The 22,572-nt window shown below is 47.1% G+C and overlaps 1 protein-coding gene across 2 annotated transcripts; it reads left to right on the top strand.

Annotated features, from left to right (window-relative positions):
- The first annotated feature begins 969 nt into the window (after nucleotides 1-969).
- TMEM233 (transmembrane protein 233) lies at nucleotides 970-22,559 on the top strand. Of its 2 annotated transcripts, XM_083590740.1 has the most exons (3): nucleotides 970-1,525; nucleotides 13,254-13,388; nucleotides 20,580-22,559. In XM_083590740.1, exons 1-3 carry the CDS (start codon nucleotides 1,304-1,306, stop codon nucleotides 20,589-20,591), a joined length of 369 nt encoding a protein of 122 aa, XP_083446866.1. In that variant the 5' UTR covers nucleotides 970-1,303; the 3' UTR covers nucleotides 20,592-22,559. The 2 variants fall into 2 exon arrangements, with proteins under 2 accessions (XP_083446866.1, XP_083446865.1); XM_083590739.1 differs by lacking the exon at nucleotides 20,580-22,559 and having other exon boundaries at nucleotides 13,254-13,751.
- The last annotated feature ends 13 nt before the right edge of the window (nucleotides 22,560-22,572 follow it).

Here is a 22,572-nt window from a genome sequence, read left to right as displayed (position 1 = left end):
AGCTAGAGTTCCCAGGATTGGGAAGCCGGCCATGTTGAATTTGCTTTAAATACATGGTGCAGATGTGACCGTAGGAGGCAACTCCTTGGGGCTGAGGGCTCTTTTCCGCCCCTCCAATAAAATATTTGAGGGGCAAATTAAATTTTGTGAATATATAAATCCTCATTCATAAGAGGACAATTGGACCAGAAATTATTAAAAGAATGGGAATGCGCTAAAGAGTATATGAAAAAACATTGTTCTGGAGTAAGCATATCAGTATGTAATGAATGATGCTTTGCAGGGTTAAAGAAAAAGATAAATGATGTAAAAAGTATAAAGATAGAGGTAATCTACATTAGACACAACAATTTAGAAAGAGTAAAATTTCTGAGGTCTTAGAACAAAGGAAGGAAGTGAATATGTGTATATGTATGTAATGACTAGATTAGAATGAAGATATGGTTTAATTTCTAGATATGTGTGTGTGTGTTTTTCTCCCTTTTTGTGTTTTGTTTTTCTTTCTTGTTTGTATAGTTTTATTTTGGATTCAAAGTTTGTAATTTTTGTTGTAATTTTGCATTGAAAATAAAATTTAAAAAATTTAAAAAATATTTGAGGGGGCGCCCCCCAAGTTAATGGTCATTACCATTCAAATGGTGTGTAGGTGTGGGTGGGCGTACCATTATCATGTGATCAATGGGGCTTACCTCCACCCCCCCCCCAATATTTTATTCAAGTTGGCACCCCTGGATGTGACCTCAATCACCCCCTTGCCATCCTGCCTGGGAAGACCGTCTAGCCATCCTGGCTCAGACCCATTTCCCCAGTCCTCTCCTCCCCCTCCTCCCATCTCCCCACAATACCTGATTGGGTCGAAGAGCTCCGTGTAACTCCAAAGTGGGCGTCCCTTCCCTCCAATCAGACGGCGCTCCGAGTGCCTTGGTGCTGCTGCTACTGCCGCCGCCGCAGCCGCTGGCCACACCAAAGGCGCTTTCAGTCCTTGCTGAGCCCGTCGGGAGGGATCTCTTCTTCCCCAAGACGCCAACCTCTTCGGCTTGGCCGGGGAGCGAAACCTGAGAGTTTGCCCGGGATCGAGGTGGGCTTGGCTCGGTCTGTCTTTTGGCTGCCGTCCCTGAACGGAGACAGGAGCGAGGAGGAGAAGGAGGAGAGGGGCTGAGCGAGGTCAAGCGGCTCCCTCTGCGGCCGACGGAGCAGCTCTTTCCGCCGCAGGGACAGCAGCAGCCGTGCGCTCCTCCTCGGCTCGCGTCCGCCCCGTCGAACTTCGTTTCTCCCTTCTTCTCCTTCTTCCCGCACCGGCTCCATGGAGGGCTCCTCTTCGCCGCCGCCCGCCTACTCGGACCTCAGGCGGGGCCTGGGGAAGAGCAACAGCGGCGCCGACCTGCAGATGAACGGCGACGAGGAGGCGCCGGGCCCCGATGAAGAGGAGATCCACGCGCCCAAAAACTACCTGTGGCTCAGCATCCTTTCCTGCTTCTGCCCGTCCTACCCCATCAACATCGTGGCCTTCGTCTTCTCAGTGATGGTAAGCCTCGTGTGGTGTTTTTTTTGGGGTGGGTTTAAGGGGGCGCCGTCGGGGCTGGAGCGTCCCTATCTCCACGATTGCGCCCCTCCCCAGTTCGTCGCCTCCTACTGGACAGCTCTTATTTGAAAAGGGGAAGGACAAAATAATAATAATAATAATAATAATAATAATAATAATAATAATAATAATAATAATAATATACCCCACCCATCTGGCTGGGCTTCCCCAGCCACTCTGGGCGACTTCCCAAAAAAAATATTAAAATACTGTAACACATCAAACATTAGGGTTTAAAAGGGTTGTATTCAGCTGGACCCTACTCAGAGTAGACCTTTTGATTTCTTTCCAAGAGAATATTGGTTGGACTCAATGGGCATAAGGTAGCCATGCCCATTGGCTTCAGGGGGTTTACTCTTGAGTAGAACCAGCACTGGAGAGATTCGCACACATTAAAAGGACACCGGTTAGCCATGTTCCTTACTTTTAGTGGGTCTATTGACAACCCCAGCTGACCCGTGATTCCCCTGGACTATAGAGGGAGGGGACACAACACCCCCTATGAAATTTATTTTTCAGAACCTCTCCTTTCCAGCTTCAGTCTCTACTGCATCTTTAGATTCCGATCCGCTGCAGGTGTAACTCAAAAGTCCCATGGAGTTCAAACAGGGGCTTGCATCTAAGGAAGCATGGATGTGATGGCAGCCCCCACCTATTAATGGTTGGCCCAGAAGCAAGCTTGCTGGGTGATATTTAGCTGGGCTTAACTTTCCAGGAAGTGCAATAGATGGTTTCAAGATGCAATGTTAGGGAGGGAGCCTCCAGATGTCCTGTCATTCCATTGTCAGTCCACACTTCCCCAAGCATTTCTGCACTACTTTCCTTCCTGAAAAAGCCCCCCCCCCTTTTTAAAAAAGGCGAATTTACTGCCCGAGAACACTTTAACCCACTTCTAATTGCTCAAGCCTAAATTTGCAGCTATGCAATTGAATCTTTCTCCCAAAAGAACCACAAGCTGTGTGTACATATTGCTGGCTTAAAATCCAGCTAGGTTGTTCTTTTTCCCCCAGTTAGGATCAAAGCCAGGGTGGGTGTTTTTTTGGGGGGGGAGTGCAGTATTTTGTAAAAAAAAAATACAGAATCATAGAATTCTAGAGCTGGAACTTGCTCAAAAGGGTTGTCTAGTCCCTACTCCCTGCAATGAAGGAATCACAGTTGAGGGTAGATTTTATCATTATTTATTATTGCATTTCTCTCTCTCCCCTACCTTCGGTCCCAAAGGGGTTCAGAGCAGCAAAAGGCAGGATAGGTGTGGATTGAACCCGGGGTGAGAGTGCAGTGGGTGCAGAGTAAAAAGGAAATGTGTGTTTACACAGCTCCAATCTGGAGGGGACCTGAGTTTACTCCGGATCCTAAGCACTGCGGAGTTCAGTGGGGCTCACTGTTCTGTTGGTGCAAGCCTATGTTAAGGTTGTAACCTTTTGTCTCAAGATGTTGTTATCAATACAGTGGTACCTCGGGTTAAGTACTTAATTCGTTCCGGAGGTCCGTTCTTAACCTGAAACTGTTCTTAACCTGAAGCACCACTTTAGCTAATGGGGCCTCCTGCTGCTGCTGCCACGCCACCGGAGCACGATTTCTGTTCTCATCCTGAAGCAAAGTTCTTAACCCGAGGTAATATTTCTGGGTTAGCGGAGTCTGTAACCTGAAGCGTATGTAACCTGAAGCGTATGTAACCCGAGGTACTACTGTACTGGATAGAAGTTGTGGTTTCTGTAGTGCAAAGATGCTGCTTTTCAGTCACTTGCCTTGATTATATGACTGTCTTGTTTCTGGAACTTGTTCTCCTTCTGGTGCCCAGTCCATACAACAACCAGGGTGGTGTGGCGGTTGCGGCATCAGACTAGGGATCCGGGAGAGCAGGGTTCAAATCCTCCTTCCCTCACTGGGCAACTTTGCGTCACTTCCTAACTCTCTCTTGGCCTAGCCTACCTCACAGGGTGGTTGTGAGGATCAAACAGGGGAGGGGAGAAGAACCTTTGAGCTCTTTGAAAAATGGGATATAAGTGCAATGAATAAATACAATTTCAAGAACATGCACCATTGGTTTTGTTTTCAGAGAGAGAGAGAGAGAAATTTCAGATAATGAGCGGCAAGTGATTGTGTCTTGTACAGCACCAGGCATAGGAAAGATAGAACAGCAAAGTTAAAACCAGAGAGCCAGTGTGGTGTAATGGTTAGCATGTCAGACTAGGACCTGGGAGACCAGAGTTCAAATCCCCGCTTGGCTATGCAGCTCACTGGGTCACCCTTGGAGGCCAGTCATCCTATCCTACCTCGTAGGGTTGTTGTGGGGATTGAATGAGGAGCAGGAGAAGCACACACACTGCCTTGGGTGGATCTGGGTTGACCTGGGATTCGGGTGGATCAGACTGAGGCAGCCTTGGATACCCTTGGCTTGGATCAAGTCCACCTGAAGCAATCCAGGGCTCTCAAAATGCAAGGCAAGGAAAGCAGGGAGAAGGAGCTCTGTGTGACTCTGTAAGGTACCTGAATTGGGTCAGGGTCTGGATCCAAGTTGGGTGCAAGACAGGACGGGAGACCTGCTCAGCCCTCACATGCACACATGAGGAAGGTGTGCACAAGTCTTTTATAGTGGTGCATGCTTTGTTGGCAAATTGTCATCCTTACCCCCCTGGCAGTTCTAAACTTTCTTCTCAAAAGGCCTCATCCCAATCACTGTTCTTTCCATTCCAGTGCCTTAGGTGTGAATTTCAGAGCAGAGGGTGGTGAACTCCCTTGCCCTGTGTTCTGGCAGATTCTGGGCTATATGGAAGTGAGATCCAGGAAGCAAAGATGGTTTAGGAGCTCTAGCCTGGAAAAGGGTGTAAGATCGGCTCATCGGTCCCCTCCACCCACCCTGCAATTAAAACAATACCACAAGCTCTGGGGTCCTGGTAGGATGCAGTTTGTGACCAAATCTATAGGTTTATTACAGCAAACTTAAAGCAGAACTTTTAAATTCTTGAAGCATAACATTTCCAGCAACTGATAAAAATGATCATCAGTTGCTCTGATGAAAAGGATGCATTTAAAGGATGATTTTGAAACTTCTGTTTTGTCCGTCATTATAACATCTCTCTTTCTCTCTAGGAGGTGAAGATCTGTGGCCCATTTTGGCCCATTTTGCAGTTCTGCCTGTCTCAGGGGTAGAGAGTACACCTTCTGCATGCTAACTGCTGTCTCTTTCCCGACATTGGGGTAGGGTTGGGGTCAGTGGTACGGCATCTGCCTTGCATTCAGAAGGACCCAGGTTCAATTTCCAGCATCTCAAGGTAGGGCCAGGAAAGATCCCTGTCTGAAAGCCTGGGAGAGATGCTGCCAGGCAGTGTAGACAATACTAAGCTAGATGGACCAATGGTCTGACTCGGTTTATGGCTGCTTCCTATGTTCCTAGCTGCCAACCCAGAAGCCCAAGAGGAGTGTGAAGGCAGAGGTTCCTATGGCAAAAGGACCATTCAACAGCCCAACCTCGCCCTGGCTGTCATTTACCAGTTTGAAAGATTTTGACCCCTGCTCTTCAGCCGGGGGTGGGAGGAAGCTTCGCAGAGTGGCTTACAGCTATCAATAATAAGACTTGGCTTATAAGCTAAAAGATACAATGCAAAAGGAAAAAGGAGGAGGAGGGAGGAGGAAGAAGAAGCAAATTCAGGTGCTAGGTCTTTGCTCTGGAGTTCTTGTAACAACCAGATGTAATAGGTCAAGGAGATGAGGTGCCAAAATAAGTCATGTGTGTGCATGTGTGCACATGTGTGTGCACGTGTGCATGCAGGCACATAGAGGATTTGGGAGATCAGAAATACTTTCAGTTGCAACTCTTTTTTCAATAAGAGCAAAATTGGGCTGTGCATATGAGACCCTTCTGCAACAAATGTACACTATATTGTTTTCTCCATATTGATTGCTAGAGGCTGCATCCCTGCTCACTCGGTTCACAAACCTCCCACAGTTTCCCTGCCCCCCCTAGAGCTTCCCCTTCCCACCTCAAGTGATTGCTAAGCTCCCTATTCTTCCCCATTTTTCTCTTCTATTCTGCAGTCCCACTCTGCACCCCCATTTTCACAGGCATGCCCATGACTCTTCCTCCCCCTGCCATGCTCCTTCAGTTCCCTCCATCCTTACTTCACACAAACCTCTGCTCTTGTTTTCAACTGCAACATTTCACCTGTCAATGCCCCTCCCTCCTCGCTCCCATGACATGGCTGCTGGTGTTGTGCAGCTTGCCTCCTCACCCCACCCTAACTTCCTGCAAATCTGGGATTTTGATGTGAGACCCAGAATGGCTACGTGACAACAACCTTACATTTTTATGCATATAGGAAGGTAAGTGTAGAAGTGTGGGTGGATATGTGCACAACACGGACCATCCATTCCGAGAGAGTCCATTTAGCCAACCTAATGGGTTGCGGTCCATTACTTGCGCGAAGGGAGAAATGGCTGGCTGTTTCAGAGCCCTGAGAGATTAGGAGAGGCTAAGGGTGTGTGCTTGTGTGTGCCAAAGAACCTCGAAGCACGTTCCGTCTGCAGTTGGCAGGACGGTGGACTGGAGACAGAAGGTATTTCGCTAAGAGAGATGGCTTCTCCCCCATCTCTCTGGGGACCATAAAGCTTTCAAGCAGCAAGGGTTATTTGAGAGCTCAAAAGAGATGCCTCGAATCACTATACAGATATCTCACCCTGCTGATCTGCTCTTTAAATAATGGGTACCATTTTCTCGCCATCAGAGTTAATGGCTCAACAAAAAAACAAGTACGAATGGCACCAGCCCAGTACAGCAATATCCAACTGCCTTGTCCACACTCGTTCCTCTGCATCAAAGGTAGGGAACCTCTTTCAGCCTGAGGGCCGCAAATCCCTTCTGGGCAATCTTTCAGGGGCCACATGCCAGTGGTGGGTGGAGCCAGAAGGAAAACTGGGAGGAGCAACAGATGCAAATTGGACCTCTGTACAATAGGCTAGTTTCTACACACACACACTCATAATCCAGGCAAGCAAGAAGAACAATCACAGTTCAAGGAAACATTCCAGCCAGGCAAAACACTCAAAGAGGGTGCAAAGCAGGGCTGGTGAGGGCTGTGGCCTGGGGAGAAGAGATGTGGCTGGAGAGGGGTGTGTGGCATGGGCATAGGTGTAGCCAGGATTCATGTTGTAGGGGGGCAGGCACCCCACCCGACATCATCGTCCATCTGGCTCTGTACCTATTACATTTGGAATGAAGGTCTCAGCTGTTTTTAAATGACTTTCTTTTGACCCCAAGCGCTCAGGAAAATCTGTCCAATTCTTTCTACAATTTCTATTTTTAGTTAAGTATTTTTATTTATTTATTTGATGGGCATGGGAGAGTCTCAGGAGCCATGTGGAGGGTTGAATTTGGCCCCCAGGCCCAAGGTTCAATAGAAGCTTATAAAATTATACAGTGGTACCCCAGGTTACATATGCTTCAGGTTGCATACGCTTCAGGTTACAGACTCCATTAACCCAGAAATATTGTCGTTTAGTCGTTTAGTCATGTCCGACTCTTCATGACCCCATGGACCAGAGCATGCCAGGCACTTCTGTTTTCCACTGCCTCCCGCAGTTTGGTCAAACTCATGCTGGTAGCTTCGAGAACACTGTCCAACCATCTCGTCCTCTGTCATCCCCTTCTCCTTGTGCCCTCCATCTTTCCCAACATCAGGGTCTTTTCCAGGGAATCTTCTCTTCTCATGAGGTGGCCAAAGTATCGGAGCCTCAGCTTCACGATCTGTCCTTCCAGTGAGCACTCAGGGCTGATTTCCTTCAGAATGGATAGGTTTGATTTTCTTGCAGTCCATGGGATTCTCAAGAGTCTCCTCCAGCACCATAATTCAAAAGCATCAATTCTTCGGCGATCAGCCTTCTTTATGGTCCAGAAATATTACCTCAGGTTAAAAACTTTGCTTCAGGATGAGAACAGAAATTGTGCAGCGGCGACACGGCAGCAGCAGGAGGCCCCATTAGCTAAAGTGGTGCTTCAGGTTAAGAACAGTTTCAGGTTAAGAACGGACCTCCAGAACGAATTAAGCACTTAACCCGAGGTACCACTGGACACAGCTGGGAGAAAGTGGATAGAGAAAAGTCTTTCTCCCTCTCTTTACTGCTAGAACTTGTGGATATCGAATGAACCTGAATGTTAGAAGATTCGGGTCTTCTTCCTGAAAGGTTAAAATGCAGCTTGGCTTTAAGCTATGAGGAGGCCTGAGCTCCTGCCGAAATTCAGGTGAAGACGAACCTCTTTTGTCAGGCTTTTACAGGTGGAGAGGTTTGATGGGTGAAGGACATCACTGTTCCTGCATTAGTTTATGTAGGGAATGTATGCGAATTGGTTCAGATTATTTCGTTGCGAGGTGGCTGTGGTGGTGCAGAGCTGTATGAAAGCACCTTAATAAATAAAACGAAACAAACGTCTTTAACTGAAGCATTTTTAGCTTTCTCTCCAGCTGAAAAAGCCTCCCACAGTGGTTGACAAAGATCAATAACAAGGCAACCCTGACTTTTTAGAGTTGCGGCCTAAAAGGCACGTCACAAAAGGAAAAATGAATGGGGAGGGAGAAGGGGGGAAGCCTTTGGGTTTACCATAGAAAAGACATGAAACAGAACGGGGCAGGGGAGAAATGAAGCCATTTCATTTAGGAGAAAACAAACCACAATCCTTGGTTCTGATGTAACACAAAGCCAAGGCTTCTTTGTGTGTTTGTTTATTCTGCTTCCACCAGTGGAGGATAGAAGAGGAGGCAATTGGGCAGTATATACCAGCCAGCTGTTCTTTCACAATAAACCACAATAAGCCATTACATCTGGCTTATCATTACATGCAAACATGGCTATCAACTCATACAAGTCTGGGTTGGGGAACTTCAGGCCCAGGGGCCACAACTGGCCCTCCAGCCATCCCTGCCTGACCCTTGGCACTCTCCACAGGCCACGCCCTCCTTGAGGTCAAATTTAAATACGTTGCTCCACCCAGTTGTGCTTCTGGCTCCACCCATTTGGCCCCCAGAAGGTTCCCCAGGAAGGCAGGAGGCCCTCACTCCCACAGAAGCTGCAATGTATTCGTTTTGTATTGTCTTATGGATAAGCTCTTGCAAGGCTCCCACAAAACCCAAGTGTAATGAGAAGCGCAGGAATGCCCACATGATATATTTGCTGCATTGCTGCTGAAAAAGAGCCAGAGGAGACACTTGATCCACTAGCAATTTCCCTCCGGGCCTGCAATTCATCTAATGCCGCATGCCGTCATCGCATGTACAGCTGAGTAGACCTCTGCCTAGTTGTGTAGCTGACAGGATTTATTCTGTCTGCTGAACGTCTTCTTGAGGCGCTGGCATTCTGAAAAGCTTGCATCTGTCATGAATCGCCTGTGCTCCCAACTTGCCACAACTTATAACAATTCCTCTGAGGGGAGGAGAAATAGGATGCCGTATACTAAGTCAGATCACTGATTCCAGCTAGCTCAGAATTGTCCGCAGTGGCGGAGGAACCTGGGGCGGGGCGAATCACCCAGCGGCGCACGCGCGATATCCTGTACGGTCGCTGTGTGAGCGGCAGCCCGTGCAAAACGCCACGCGAGCAGCACCCATACTAACTGCTTTTTGCAGCTCTACAGCTGGGGGGGGCAGCAGGCCATCTTGTCACCCTACGAGTAGTGCCCGGGGTGGCCCATCCCTTCTACCGCCCCTCGTACGCCCCGATTGTCCCCACTGACGGAAGTCTCTCCCAGCCCTATCTGGAGATGCCAAGAATTGAATCTGGGGCTTTCTGCATTCAAGGCTGACACTTGTCATTGTCAGGTGTGCATGCAGGAGCCAGGCCCTGTGACCAACAGGACTTTGCAGGACTGGGGCCTTCCTAAGTTTGTTCTGAAGAGGCAAGGCGCAGCCTCACAAGTGAGGCCAATTGGTAACTCACAGCACCTGGTGGCAAGAGCTGGGAAGGGATATAAGGTCAGCGTTTTCCCTTCGGCTCTTTGCCACAGCAACATGCTTCCTGCCTTGCTGCATTTGGCTTCTTGCTTCTTGATCCTTGGAACCTCGGCTTCTTGACTCCCAGCTCTCTGACCCTCAGACTCTTGGCTTCCTGACTCCTGGCTTCTGGACCCCCGTTCCTGCTCCCACCCCGCCATCTTGCCCCCGGTCCTGACATCCCCTGCAGTGACTTTGATCACCCGTGAACCAGACCATGACAGTTATGGGCTGGCCAAGTCGGGAAAATGCAAAGGGAGGATATGGGGGAGGCCTCCAGTGGGATGTGGGGCATCTGCTGGGAGTGGGGGAATCTGCTAGACAAGGATTTAAGGTTGGGGGGTTTCCTCAGCCTGCTCTTTCCCCTCCTCCCTTTCCACGTTTGGTGGAGAACCGCCGTCAGACACAGCTGTCTGATACTGGGAATAGCTCTGCCTCCCCAGGAGAGAATAGTTCACCAGTCCCAGCCACCTCTCAGGTGGTAGCTGACAGGTTCCCTGTCACCCAAGTCCAGGAGGAGCCCAAAGAGAAGGAAACAGCGGGCTCTGCCTACTGAGCATTGCAAGAGATTTCAGAAACTCTTTCAGCCTTAAGATGAGCGCACCCTGTTACTATATTCAGGATAGTCATTGGATCATCTTTCAAAGCTTTGCCAGCTGGAGCTCCTGCCTTTGTTGTAGCTCTTATTGAGGATTAGCAAAGAGTATTGCCTAAAGTGCCTTAAGCCAACAATCTGCCTCTGTACCACAATAATCTAAGCATAAAAGCCTTTGGAAAGAGTGTATCAATTTTCTTCAGCAACTGGGAACCAGGGCACTGCTCTGCCACTGAGCTATGGCCATTCTCAAGGTTTCGACCTGCTCTGATCTGAGGGACGGGTGGGGAGGGGAAGCTTCCAGCACCATGGAGAGCTCCGAGCAAACCACTTGTTCCATCAAAGGTAGAGGGGGACCGAGGTCCTCGTGTATATTCATGAAAACAATATACAAACGTGAATTAAATTAGGGCAAATGTCTTGCAAAAAGAGATGTGTATATTTGCCCAACAGGCATGCAAAAATCTATCTTAAGAAATGTCCAGATTTGTGCGTTTTTAAAATGTTGAGTCTGCCGTATTGATTCACAATGGTGGCTAATATCAAAACATAGTTAAAAAACTGTTCCATGATCTCAGGAGCCATTGTGCCAAATTGCTTGCGTCACCTTAAAGGTAAAGGGACCCCTGACCATTAGGTCCAGTCGTGGCCGACTCTGGGGTTGCGGCGCTCATCTCGCTTTATTGGCCGAGGGAGCCGGCGTACAGCTTCCGGGTCATGTGGCCCGCATGACTAAGCCGCTTCTGGCGAACCAGAGCAGCACACAGAAACGCCGTTTACCTTCCTGCCAGAGCGGTACCTATTTATCTACTTGCACTTTGACGTGCTTTCGAACTGCTAGGTTGGCAGGAGCAGGGACCGAGCAACGGGAGCTCACCCCGTCATGGGGATTCGAACCGCCGACCTTCTGATCGGCAAGTCCTAGGCTCTGTGGTTTAACCCACAGCGCCACCCAATAAATAGAGGATTTAGCTTTTTGCCCTCAGCTTTCATCTGACCTTTGTGTAGTTTATATGCCAGGAATTAAACCTAGAACTTCTAAATGTTGGTGGCCATCGCTGGCTCTTGTGGGAGTGAGTTCCGTAGTTTAACTATGTCCTGTGTGGAAAAGTTCTTTTATCTGTCCCAAATCATTCAGTTTCATTTTATGTCCCTGAGTTATAGCATTAGGAGAAAGGGAGAAAAGCCTGTTCTCCATCCACTTTCTGTGTGCCATGCATCATTTTATAAGGTTCTATTATGGCACCTCTTTCTCTCCTTTTCTCTAAACTAAAAAATCCCAAATGCTGCAAATATTCCTCATGGGAGAGTCATTTAAACCAAAGTCAGCTACAATTTAGGAGCAAATAAATGTCAGTAAAACCACACCTAAAAATAGTTTGCCCTCTTACTCAAATGCCTGGCCAGTACAATGATATCTCTGGCCTCCAAGTAAAACCAGAATCCCTTTCCTCCTCCCCTCCACCTCGCACTGCTCAGATGCATATTCTGTCAAGTGGACAGCCGAGCCTTCGAAGTGCAGCACTTAGTTAAATTGCTGTGGGATTTATTGATCAGCTATGGTGGAGCAATGAACCGTACAACAAATGCAGCAGTAATAATCAGCTCCTGGATAAATGGCCGCTTCGTCTCTGGCGTTGATTGGGAATAGCCAGTGTGGTGTAGTGGTTAGAGTGTCAGGCTCTAGCACCCGGGAGGTAAAGGTAAAGGTAAAGGGACCCCTGACCATTAGGTCCAGTCGCAGATGACTGGGGTTGCAGCACTCATCTCGCTTTATTGGCCGAGGGAGCCGGTGTACAGCTTCCAGGTCATGTGGCCAGCATGACTAAGCCGCTTCTGGCGAACCAGAGCAGCGCATGGAAACGTCGTTTACCTTCCCACCGGAGCGGTACCTATTTATCTATTTGCACTTTGACGTGCTCAGGGTTCAAATCCCCCACTCAGCCATGGAGTGCATTGGGTGACCTCAGGCCTGTCATTAACCTACCTTGCAAGGTTGTTGTGGGGATTAAATGAGGAGGGAGAGAACCACATACACTGCCTTGAGCGCAGCGGAGAAAAAGTGGGATATAAATGCAATGAGTACATAAATACAGTGGTACCTCGGGTTACATACGCTTCAGGTTACATACGCTTCAGGTTACAGACTCCACTAACCCAGAAATAGTACCTCGGGTTAAGAACTTTGCTTCAGGATGAGAACAGAAATCATGCTCTGGCAGCGCGGCGGCAGCAGGAGGCCCCATTAGCTAAAGTGGTGCTTCAGGTTAAGAACAGTTTCAGGTTAAGAACGGACCTCCGGAACGAATTAAGTACTTAACCCGAGGTACCACTGTAATAAATAAAATTATAAGGAAACAAAAAAAGAAACCCAGTACCTTTTTGAAATCAGTGGTTCAAATCAGCACAGCTTTTAAAGGTTCAGTCCACCTTCTTGATTCAAAATGGTTTCCAAGTATATCCAAGCACAGACCAAAACCTATGATCTTGATCACAGGAACCACTGTGTAAGAATTGGTCACAATATCTTTTAAGAGATGTATGACAGCTTTCCAAAATATATAGTAGATTTGGGTGGAGGGGGAGAGAGGACAGGAGAATGAAAAAACTGTGAGCTGGTTGTTAAAGTTTTATGCCGATGATTTATTCATTACTGAATTGATACACAGCCCTTCCTCCCCAAGGATCCCAGGCTGGCAGACAGATACAAAACTGTAAAAAGAAAAAGAAAAACATTATAAAACAGATTAAAATGTCCTAAAATCAATTCCAATCAAAAACATACTTCCAGCCTATTCTCTTGAGGTGGCCAGGCGCAGTATTCTTCAGCCACCAAATGCTTGGGTGAACAGGGACATTTTCTCCTAGGGAGTTAATAATGATAGAGACAGGCACACCTGGCTAGAGAGGGCATTCCTCAACTGGGGGGCCACCACCAAAGAGGCCCCGTCACAGAGCACTGCCAACCACGCAGCCTTCGGTGGCAGCGCCTCCGGCAGCAAGGCCTTACCCGCCAATGGTGGCAAAAGGAGTGAGAATGGAGGCACAGGTTGGTTGGTTGTTGTTTTTTAATGAAAATTGCATTTCTCCTCTGCAGGCATTAAACAGTTACACACAGGGAGATATAGAGGGGTCAAAAAGACTGGGCCACACCGCACTCCTGGTTGCTATCGCAGCGATTCTCATTGGCCTCGTGTTGATCGGTATCCTTTGTGCAGTTCATTTCACTACGGTAAGTCAGATTTCGCCATTCTCCAGCCAACGCGCTAGAACTTGATGCCATTTTGAACAATGCTGCTAATTTGCGGAGAGGGGAGAAATGAGAGGGAGGACAATTATTTCCAGTACTGTAGTGGATACTCACAACGATGGCAGCTTCTAAGATTATGCTATCTTCTTTAATCTGTGTTTCTTGTGCTCCTGCATGCTTAGAGGGGCAGGGCCAGCACTCAGGAGTTGGCTTCGCTGGGTACCTACAAGTGCCCACTTCCCAGTGGGGGGACCACTGCCAACTCCTGGAGCTCCAGGAAGCATGGATAGGAGATGAGAAAAGAGGAGACAGCTTCTGCCCAACTTGCCCCCTTCTCTTTGGGCAGAGTGGGCCCAGAGGAAGAGGGTCAATCAATGGGGAGCGGTGACTTGTAGCGCTCTAAGCTACGAGCCCCTTCTGAGGTTATGCAGCCTTCTAAAAACAGTCTTATTAATTTTCAGTAATTAGGGGTGCATTGCAACCATCAATGCAGATCTCCATGGGTTGCCTTCCAGCTAGTTCTACAATGTTCCATGCACGTACATGGGCAAATGATTCGGAGCGCTCCAATATCTTCTTTTGTAGCAAGTTACATTGTGTTTTCCATGAAGGTCCATTGGATGAAACAGAATGTGCACCCCCGTTCCCTTGAATCTGGAGCATCTGGTGTTTTCAGTCTTCCCAAATGTTTCGGCTTTGGAGCAGCTCTGGATTTTATTTTATTTTTAATAATTTTTATTAATTTTTACAATTTGGCATAATATTCACCAGAGTCAACATTTTCCGCACAGCGCTTCCTCGGGCATGACTCAGTGATACTCCGATTACCCAGATTCATAAAAATAAAAACAAATAAACACACATCGATAAAGTAACACTATATGTGGAGATTCTTCGAATCTCGCGACTTCCCCCCATCCCGTCTACGGAGTCTTGTTTTAAAACATCTACAACTGCATATTAGTTTGTACTCCAGTTATTATATCAAACCATATTATCCATAATATTTTTTATACTACCAGTATGTCAAAATCCTGCTCTTGTTTCCATCTGCTTACAGTGGTCTCCTAAATAACTTGTAAATTTCCCCCATTCATTTATAAAGTTTTCATCCTCTTGGTTTCTGAGTTTTCCAGTCAGCTTTGCCATTTTGGCATAGTCCACCAGCTTGGTTTGCCATTCTTCTCTGGTAGAGAGCAGCTGTGGATTTAGGGTGCTGTGGGCTGCCCCCCCCAGCACACAGGATGGCCAGCCTAGGAGGTGCAAAACAACAACAACCACTTATATTTATAAGGGTACCTAGTGATAAGATCCATAAAAATCAACTGTACCAAAAGGAATTATTGCGAAAATGAGAAATATTTCTGGGGCTGGGGGAAGCTTCAAATTTTGTTCTCGCTCAGGGTGCCATATTACCAAGGTCCGCCCCTGTTTGGAGCAGAATAACTCCTCCTCAGGTATTCTTCCCATGCACCTTCTCCAGAGTGACCCTAGGAGCCCATTCTCAATGGTTGACTTGCCTCCTTTCACTCCAGTTGCCTTCACAAGCCATTGTGGTATAGTGGTTAAGAGCGGTAGACTTGTAATCTGGTGAACTGGGTTCGCTTCCCCGCTCCTCCACATGCAGCTGCTGGGTGACTTTGGGCTAGTTACACTTCTCTGAAGTCTCTCAGCCTCACTCACCTCACAGAGTGTTTGTTGTGGGGGAGGAAGGGAAAGGAGGTTGTTAGCTGCTTTGAGACTCCTTCGGGTAGTGATAAAGCAGGATATCAAATCCAAACTCCTCCTCCTCCTCTTTTTCTTCTTCCTCCAATCAGCGCATAGCGGGAGAAGGCTGTTTATCGGTAGCTTAAAAAGCTCCTCTTTCATGCTGATTGGGTGAATGCAGGAGTCTGGGAACAGGGACCCTGCTGCAGAAATATGAATGGGTCTTTGACCCCAACATGACCCCAGACTAAAGCACCACTGGGCAACTCACAGGCTCTGGTTAAATTCCCGAGAAGCCAAAGCTTTCATTTTAAGAAATAAAGTCTCCAGACCTCATGAGCTGAAACTAGTGGAGCTGTTTTTTAAACACCAAAAAACAAAACAAAACAAAACACCCTCACGAAAACAGATCAAAGGAGCAGGCAAACAGCCCAAATACATTAAAAACATTCTTTTGTGATTTCAGGTTCTGAATGAATAATAATAAGACTAGTGGTAGTAATGACATCTGAGTGTGCAACCCTGTGCACACTCTCCTGTCTCCCCATAAATCTTAGTCCTTCCTCCGGATATCCCGAGGAGGAGGCCAAAGCTGCAACCCTATCCCCACTTACTTGGGAGTAAGCCCCATTGTACCCAGTGGGACTTCCTTCTGAGTAGACGCGGATTGGATTGCACTGTAAAGGCCCCAGAACTTCAGGTCAGGCTGCATCGCCAGCTGGCAGCCTCACCTTGTCACGATGTAGGATCTGAAAGGGAAAGTTGCATAAGGGAAAGGTGGAAGGAAGTGAATAAATTTAGCCCAAAGAAGATCAAGGGGGGAATTCCGTCAAGTATCTAGAAGGAAGATGGGAAATGCTTGAGCTTTCAGCCTAAGCAGTGAGGAGCAGAGGCATCTTCCCAGAGGTATCTGGTTGGCAGCTGCAAGGAAACGATGCTGGGCGAGGTGGACCTTTGGCCTGATCCAGAACCCAGGCCCTCCCTCCCCTGTCAGAGCCAGTATGCTTCTGAATTAACAGTTGACACGGGGAAAGAAGATAGAGGAAACTTTTCTTCCCTCTCTCCTAACACTAGAACTGACCAACATCCAAGGAAGCGGAAGATATGGGATGGATTAAAACAGGGGTCAGCAACCTTTTTCAGCCGCGGGCTGGTCCACCATCCCTCAGACCATGTGGTGGGCTGGACTATATTTTGGGGTGGGGGAAATGAACGAATTCCTATGCCCCACAAATAACCCAGAGATGCATTTTAAATAAAAGCACACATTCTACTCATGTAAAAACACGCTGATTCCTGGACCGTCCATGGGCCGGATTGAGAAGATGATTGGGCCGCATCCGGCTCCCAGGCCTTGGGTAATAATAATAATAATAATAATAATAATATACAGTGATACCTCGGGTTACATACGCTTCAGGTTACATACGCTTCAGGTTACAGACTCCGCTAACCCAGAAATAGTGCTTCAGGTTAAGAACTTTGCTTCAGGATGATTAGCTAAAGTGGTGCTTCAGGTTAAGAACAGTTTCAGGTTAAGTACGGACCTCCGGAACAAATTAAGTACTTAACCCAAGGTACCACTGTATTTATTTATACCCCACCCATCTGGCTGGGCTTCCCCAGCCACTCTGGGCTGCTTCCAACAAAATATTAAAATATAGTAATGCATCAAACATTAAAAGCTTCCCTAAACGGGGCTGCCTTCAGATGTCTTCTAAAAGTCTGGTAGTTGTTGTTCTCTTTGACGTCTGATGGGAGGGCGTTCCACAGGGCGGGCGCTACTACCGAGAAGGCCCTCTGCCTGGTTCCCTGTAACTTGGCTTCTATTTGCATGGCTGTGATGTTTCTGTTGTGACCCACTAGTGGGTCCCAGCTGACCAGCTGAAGACCAGTGATGCACAGGCATGTGTGAATCTACTCATGGGTGCTGGTTGTGCAAGTTGGGTGCAGAATTCAGGAGGGGTGGGGACCTCGATTTTCATTAAAGAGGGGATTTAAGTTCCTAGTCCCTAAGACTATGACGAACATGTTGAAAGTGTAAAGCAGGCATAGGCAAACTCGGCCCTCCAGATGTTTTGGGACTACAACTCCCATCATCCCTAGCTAACAGGACCAGTGGTCAGGGATGATGGGAATTGTAGTCTCAAAACATCTGGGGGGCTGAGTTTGCCTATGCCTGGTGTAAAATCTCAGGTGGACAGAACCTGGGTGAAAGGAAAACCCAGAAGTCAGGAGGTTGTGCTTGGATGCCTGCAGAGCTCCTTACCTATTGCTGTGACTAGTCAAATAAGGTATGCAAGTGAGAAGATCAAATTATCTAAAGTAATACAGTATTTTGAAGTGCAGTAAGCCCTTTCTCCTCCTGTGAAGAGGCTGCATCCTAATGTTTTAATGTTGTATTTTAAACTTGTTTTTTAAATTGTATTTTAATCAACTTGTTTTTTATTATTGGTTGTTAGCCGCCCTGAGCCTGGTCTTGGCTGGGGAGGGTGGGGTATAAATAATAATAATAATAATAATAATAATTACTACTACTACTACTTGTGTACAATCAGCTTTATGCAAAATAAAATAAAAATAAAATAGAAAGGGGGCGTGCATCCAGGAAAAAAGATTTTAGCAATCCCACTTGCCATTGGACTTACAGTGTTTTTAACTAGATGCAATTTTGGCTTTAGGGGTGATACCTGGAATGTTTCCTCTGTGTAAACTGTGTAAACTGGGCTTGCTGTATGCATCCCTTTCGGTAGGTAGGGAATTGGGGAGAGTGGATGCAAAAGGGGACCGTGGCTCCTTCACCTTTCACGAAGTCAGGGGCAGGAGCCTGCCACCCTATCCAATTAAGGATTGCTCACATTGCTACTTATCTCCAGAATCTTCACAGCACTCCTGTAAGGTAGGCCAAAGACTAGCATAGCCAAAGACTGTAGCCAGAGGTCCTGCACCTTTAAGAGCTGAACAGAAGAGGGGATTTCTATACTATTAAAGGTGTAAGAGCATTTTGCCTCTGTTGCATTTGGCTACCTTATTACTACCAGGATTGTGAAACCTGTGGCCCTCCAGATCGCATCATCTCCAACTCTTGGCCACCTGGAAACTGCAACGTAAAAGACAGCTTTCCTTGACACAGCCTTTTGGTTATTTCCCTCCCACCCCCTGTATAAAAAGCTCTGTGTCAATGCCCTATGCAGGTCCCTAGATGCTGTTGGACTCCAACTCCCATCGTCCCTGACCACTGACTAAGTTTGCCAGGGATGATGGGAGTTGGAGTTCCAAGGTTGGAGAGTGCTATCCTGCACTCTCATAGAGCAGCCTTTGCTAACCTGGTGCCCTCCAGATTCTTTGGAATACAACTTCTTCGAGAGCCAGTGTGGTGTCGTGGTTAGCGTGTCGGCCCTGGACCTGGAAACCAGGGTTTCCTTCCTCACTCGGCCACGTGAAACTCACTGGGCCCGTCGCTGCCTCTCAGCCTAATTTGCTTCACAGGTTTGCAGTGGGTATTAAATGGGGAGGGAGAGAACCACGTATAGTGGTACCTCAGGTTAAGAACATAATTCGTTCTGGAGGTCCGTTCTTAACCTGAAACTGTTCTTAACCTGAGGTACCACTTTAGCTAACGGGGCCTCCCGCTGCCACCGCGCCACTGCCGCGCAATTCCTGTTCTCATCCTGAGGTAAAGTTCTTAACCTGAGGTACTATTTCTGGGTTAGTGGAGTCTGTAACCTGAAGTGTCTGTAACCCGAGGTACCACTGTACGCCGCTTTGAGCTCCTTGTAGAATAAATAATATAAATATAAATGCAAGAAAGAAATAACCCCAAAATATCTGTAGGGCACTCTGTTGACAAAGAGAGATTGCAGGGAGAGGCTACTCATGGATGGACACAAGGAAGTTAGTTCCTCTGCTGTACAGCCACGTCCTGGGTGTCTGGCAACCTTCGCTGGCATATTTACATCACTGGCTCTTCATCCTGGCAGATGGAATTACCGGCTGTCCCCAAAGACACAGGAGGAGCAGAAGGGCTGTGGTGGGATGTTTCTGCAAGACACACAAGTTGAGATGGGCATGAACTTTTCACCTCTTTCTGCTGGACACCGTGCTTGAGGAGGATGGGTTGTGTGTGTTTCTCTCCCCCACAACCGAAACCAGAGCTCTCAAGAAACTTCCTAAATAATTAGGCCTGCATGCTTGAAACTGTTTATTACTTAGTCCTTTTTTAAAACATCTGCCCTGGATCTTCCAATAATCAGCTCCGTTGCATGTCCAAAAGTTCTTCTGTCATAAGAGAGGGAGCAAAACAACCTATCCATTTCTTCATGCCCTGCATAATTTTGTGAACCTATATCAAATCCTTGCTCACTTTTGCTCTAAACTGGAAAAAGTCCATAATACTTGCATTAGATGTGGTAGAAATTGTGGGAGGCACATACTTACACAATCCATTATGCACAGCAGTCCTTTGGTGTCTTTTCCCTGTGCTGCAACTGCTATGAGGGAGACTCCTGGTGGAAACCTCAGGGGTCAGCAAACTTTTTCAGCAGGGGGCCGGTCCACCATCCCTCAGACCTTGTGGGGGGCTGGACTATATTTGGGGGGGGGGGAATGAACGAATTCCTATGCCCCACAAATAACCCAGAGATGCATTTTAAATAAAAGCACACATTCTACTCATTTTGGAACTACAATTCCCATCATCCCTAGCTAACAGGACCAGTGGTCAGGGACAATGGGAACTGTAGTCTCAAAACAGCTGGAGGGCCGGAGTTTGCCTATGCCTATAGAATCTACCACTGAGCTGTGACTCTTCTCTCTCCTTAACTATGACCTTCCTTTCCCCTTTAAGTCAGGTGTGGGGAAACTTTGCCCCCCCTGATGTTGCTGAACTGCACCACCCACCACCCCTGGCCATTGGCTCTGCTTGCTAGGGCTTCTGGGAGTTGTAGTCCAGCTGGGAGTTGTAGTCCCCCATTCCTGCCTCTGCGTTACAGCTGTGCTTTGCCTTTGCTATGAGCACCAGCGGCTCTGGTAATTGCCCAGGGTGTGGCTGATTGCTTCTTCTATGTTAAAACAAGGAAGGCTTTATGAAAACACCAAAAAACAAAACAAAACAAAAGCCATTAGTGAATATCAAACCATTTCCTGACAGTCAGGAATCCATTGATTTTTCGAGATCGCCCTGATACATAATTCAGCACGAACTGGCAGCGAGATGACAGCTACCAGTGGAGACTTAATGCTTGTGATTCAAAAGAGTATTGAGCCACTAATGCAGTGAGTTGTTTGTTTAATGGGAACAAGGGCTATTAAATAATGTGTCCATTAGGCCTTGAGGATGAATAATTTAAATAAGGCAATCAAACTTTCTAACTTTCTCTTCTTCTTCTCTCTCTCTCTCCCCTTCCCGAATTCTCCTCTTCTCTTTGTGGGAGGGAAAAACCGCCATTATTTTTAACACCAACGCAGCACGTCATCTGACATCCAAGACTTAGAATGGGAAGTGTTGCCCGTCTTCAAACCTCTGGGAAAGGCACAGGGAATCTCTGGCAAAGGGAAGGAAAACAAGGATCCTTCAGTCCAGACGGTTTGATTCCAGTCGCTGGTGAACAGATTGCGTCCGCTATCGCTGTCCACAGTGCTGCGTCAACCGAGACGAGCATCAAAAAGTATTTCTTAAGGAATGCTGTTAATAGAGAAATGCTTCCAATTTGCTTTTCAAACCCCCAAACTCCAGGCCTCCGTTTTCATGTATGTTGGAGGTGGTACCTCTATTCCTGCAACACACACCAACGCCTCTCCCTCCATCCTACATCGTAGGCATTCAGGCTCACCCTTGTGTGCAACATCGCCCGGGTCAGTTGGCTGGCTGGACTTTTTGGATCACTGATGGATGCAAGGACCGAGCTGGAGGAGCAGGCCGGACAAGGTGATTTTTGGGTTGACTTCTGCTTCAGGTCCATTGACCCCATTGGAACCTCTCAGGATAAAAAATGAGAATGCTTTTCCAGCCCATCATACATCTTTGATCTACTGCGGCTCAACCCTCTCTACAGCTTCAGAGTTATCATCTGAGTTTCTCAGTCTAGCATGGATATTTAGAAAGCTACCTTGTTGGTCCATCTTGCTTCGTATTGTCTTATGCAGCCCTCCAGGGTGTCAGACAGAGTTCTCTCCCAGTCCTACCTGGAGATGCTTGGGACTTGAATCTGAGACTTCCTGCATGCAAAGTAGATGCTCCACCAATCCACTCTCTTTCTTCCTGAACTGCCTTCTCTCCAGTCCAGCTTTCTCCCTGCTCTTTCTGCAAAACAGGCTTCTTCTTTTTCAGGAATGTTTTGCTATCTCTTTTTACAGACTCCCATTTCTTTGATCAGGCCTCTGCTACGTGTTTGTGCTTGTCCGGCTGTGTATGATGTCATGTGCGACTCAAGAGGACAACTCGTCCTGAGAGTCGGTGAAGGATGGTGCTGGCGAAGGGAGATCAGCCTGGCCTGCTCATGTGCCTTTAAGAACAACTTGATCCGCAGAAATGAGCAGGCGGAGCTTTCCTCTGCATGGAAATTACATTTAAACCACCTAACTTCCCCCAAAGAATCCTGGGAACTGTAGTTCTGGGTATTTTAATCCTGGGCATTGCAGCTCGGGGGTAAACTACAGTTCCCAGGAATCTTTGGGGGAAAGCCATGTGCTTTGAATGTTAAACTTGTAGGCAGAGCACATGACTGAAAATCAAGCTTCAGTTAAAGGCACCAGCCAACTTTGGGGTGGCTGTAAATTGGCAAGCGAAATGTAATCAGGCTTGACTTGCATTTTGATACCCTGTAGGCTAGGCATCCCCAAACTTGGCCCTCCAGATGTTTTGGGACTACAACTCCCATCACCCCTGGCTAACAGGACCAGTGGTCAGGGATGATGGGAATTGTAGTCCCAAAACATCTGGAGGGCTGAGTTTGGGGATGCCTACTGTAGGAAATACTTTTTTCCCATGCCAGATCCTGAATGGAATGGGTTATAGCCAATGGTCAACCTACTCAGAGTGGATCCATTTAAATTAATTGACATGTTTAACTGAATTCTATTAATTTCAATTGGTTAACTCCAACTTAGTTGGATACAACAGAAAGGAAACTTTCTATGGGGTAAGGAGAATAATTTTTATTTTATTTATTATTTATTAAATTTGTATACCGCCCTATAGATCTCAGGGCGGTTCACAACATAAAATGCATCCTCCCACCTGTGCAAGTAAGGAAATATAAAAGTTTTATCCCTTCCCTTCCATCACCATAATCTAACTTAAGGGATGTTACAAGGAACTTTCCCCAAGGGATAAAGGGTAATTGTGATCACCCCGTGTCTGACTGTGGATTTTTTTTTTAATTAACACTTAAATGTCATGTCTGAAAAAAAAGGGGGGATTCAATAAACTTGTATTGGTTTGTATAATTCTTTGTTCAAA

This window comes from Podarcis filfolensis (assembly GCF_964270895.1).
Source record: "Podarcis filfolensis genome assembly, chromosome: 16".
Taxonomy (NCBI): Eukaryota; Metazoa; Chordata; class Lepidosauria; order Squamata; family Lacertidae; genus Podarcis; species Podarcis filfolensis.
The sequence above is the reverse complement of the archived record's forward strand: the minus strand, read 5'-3'. Positions and strand labels throughout refer to the sequence as shown.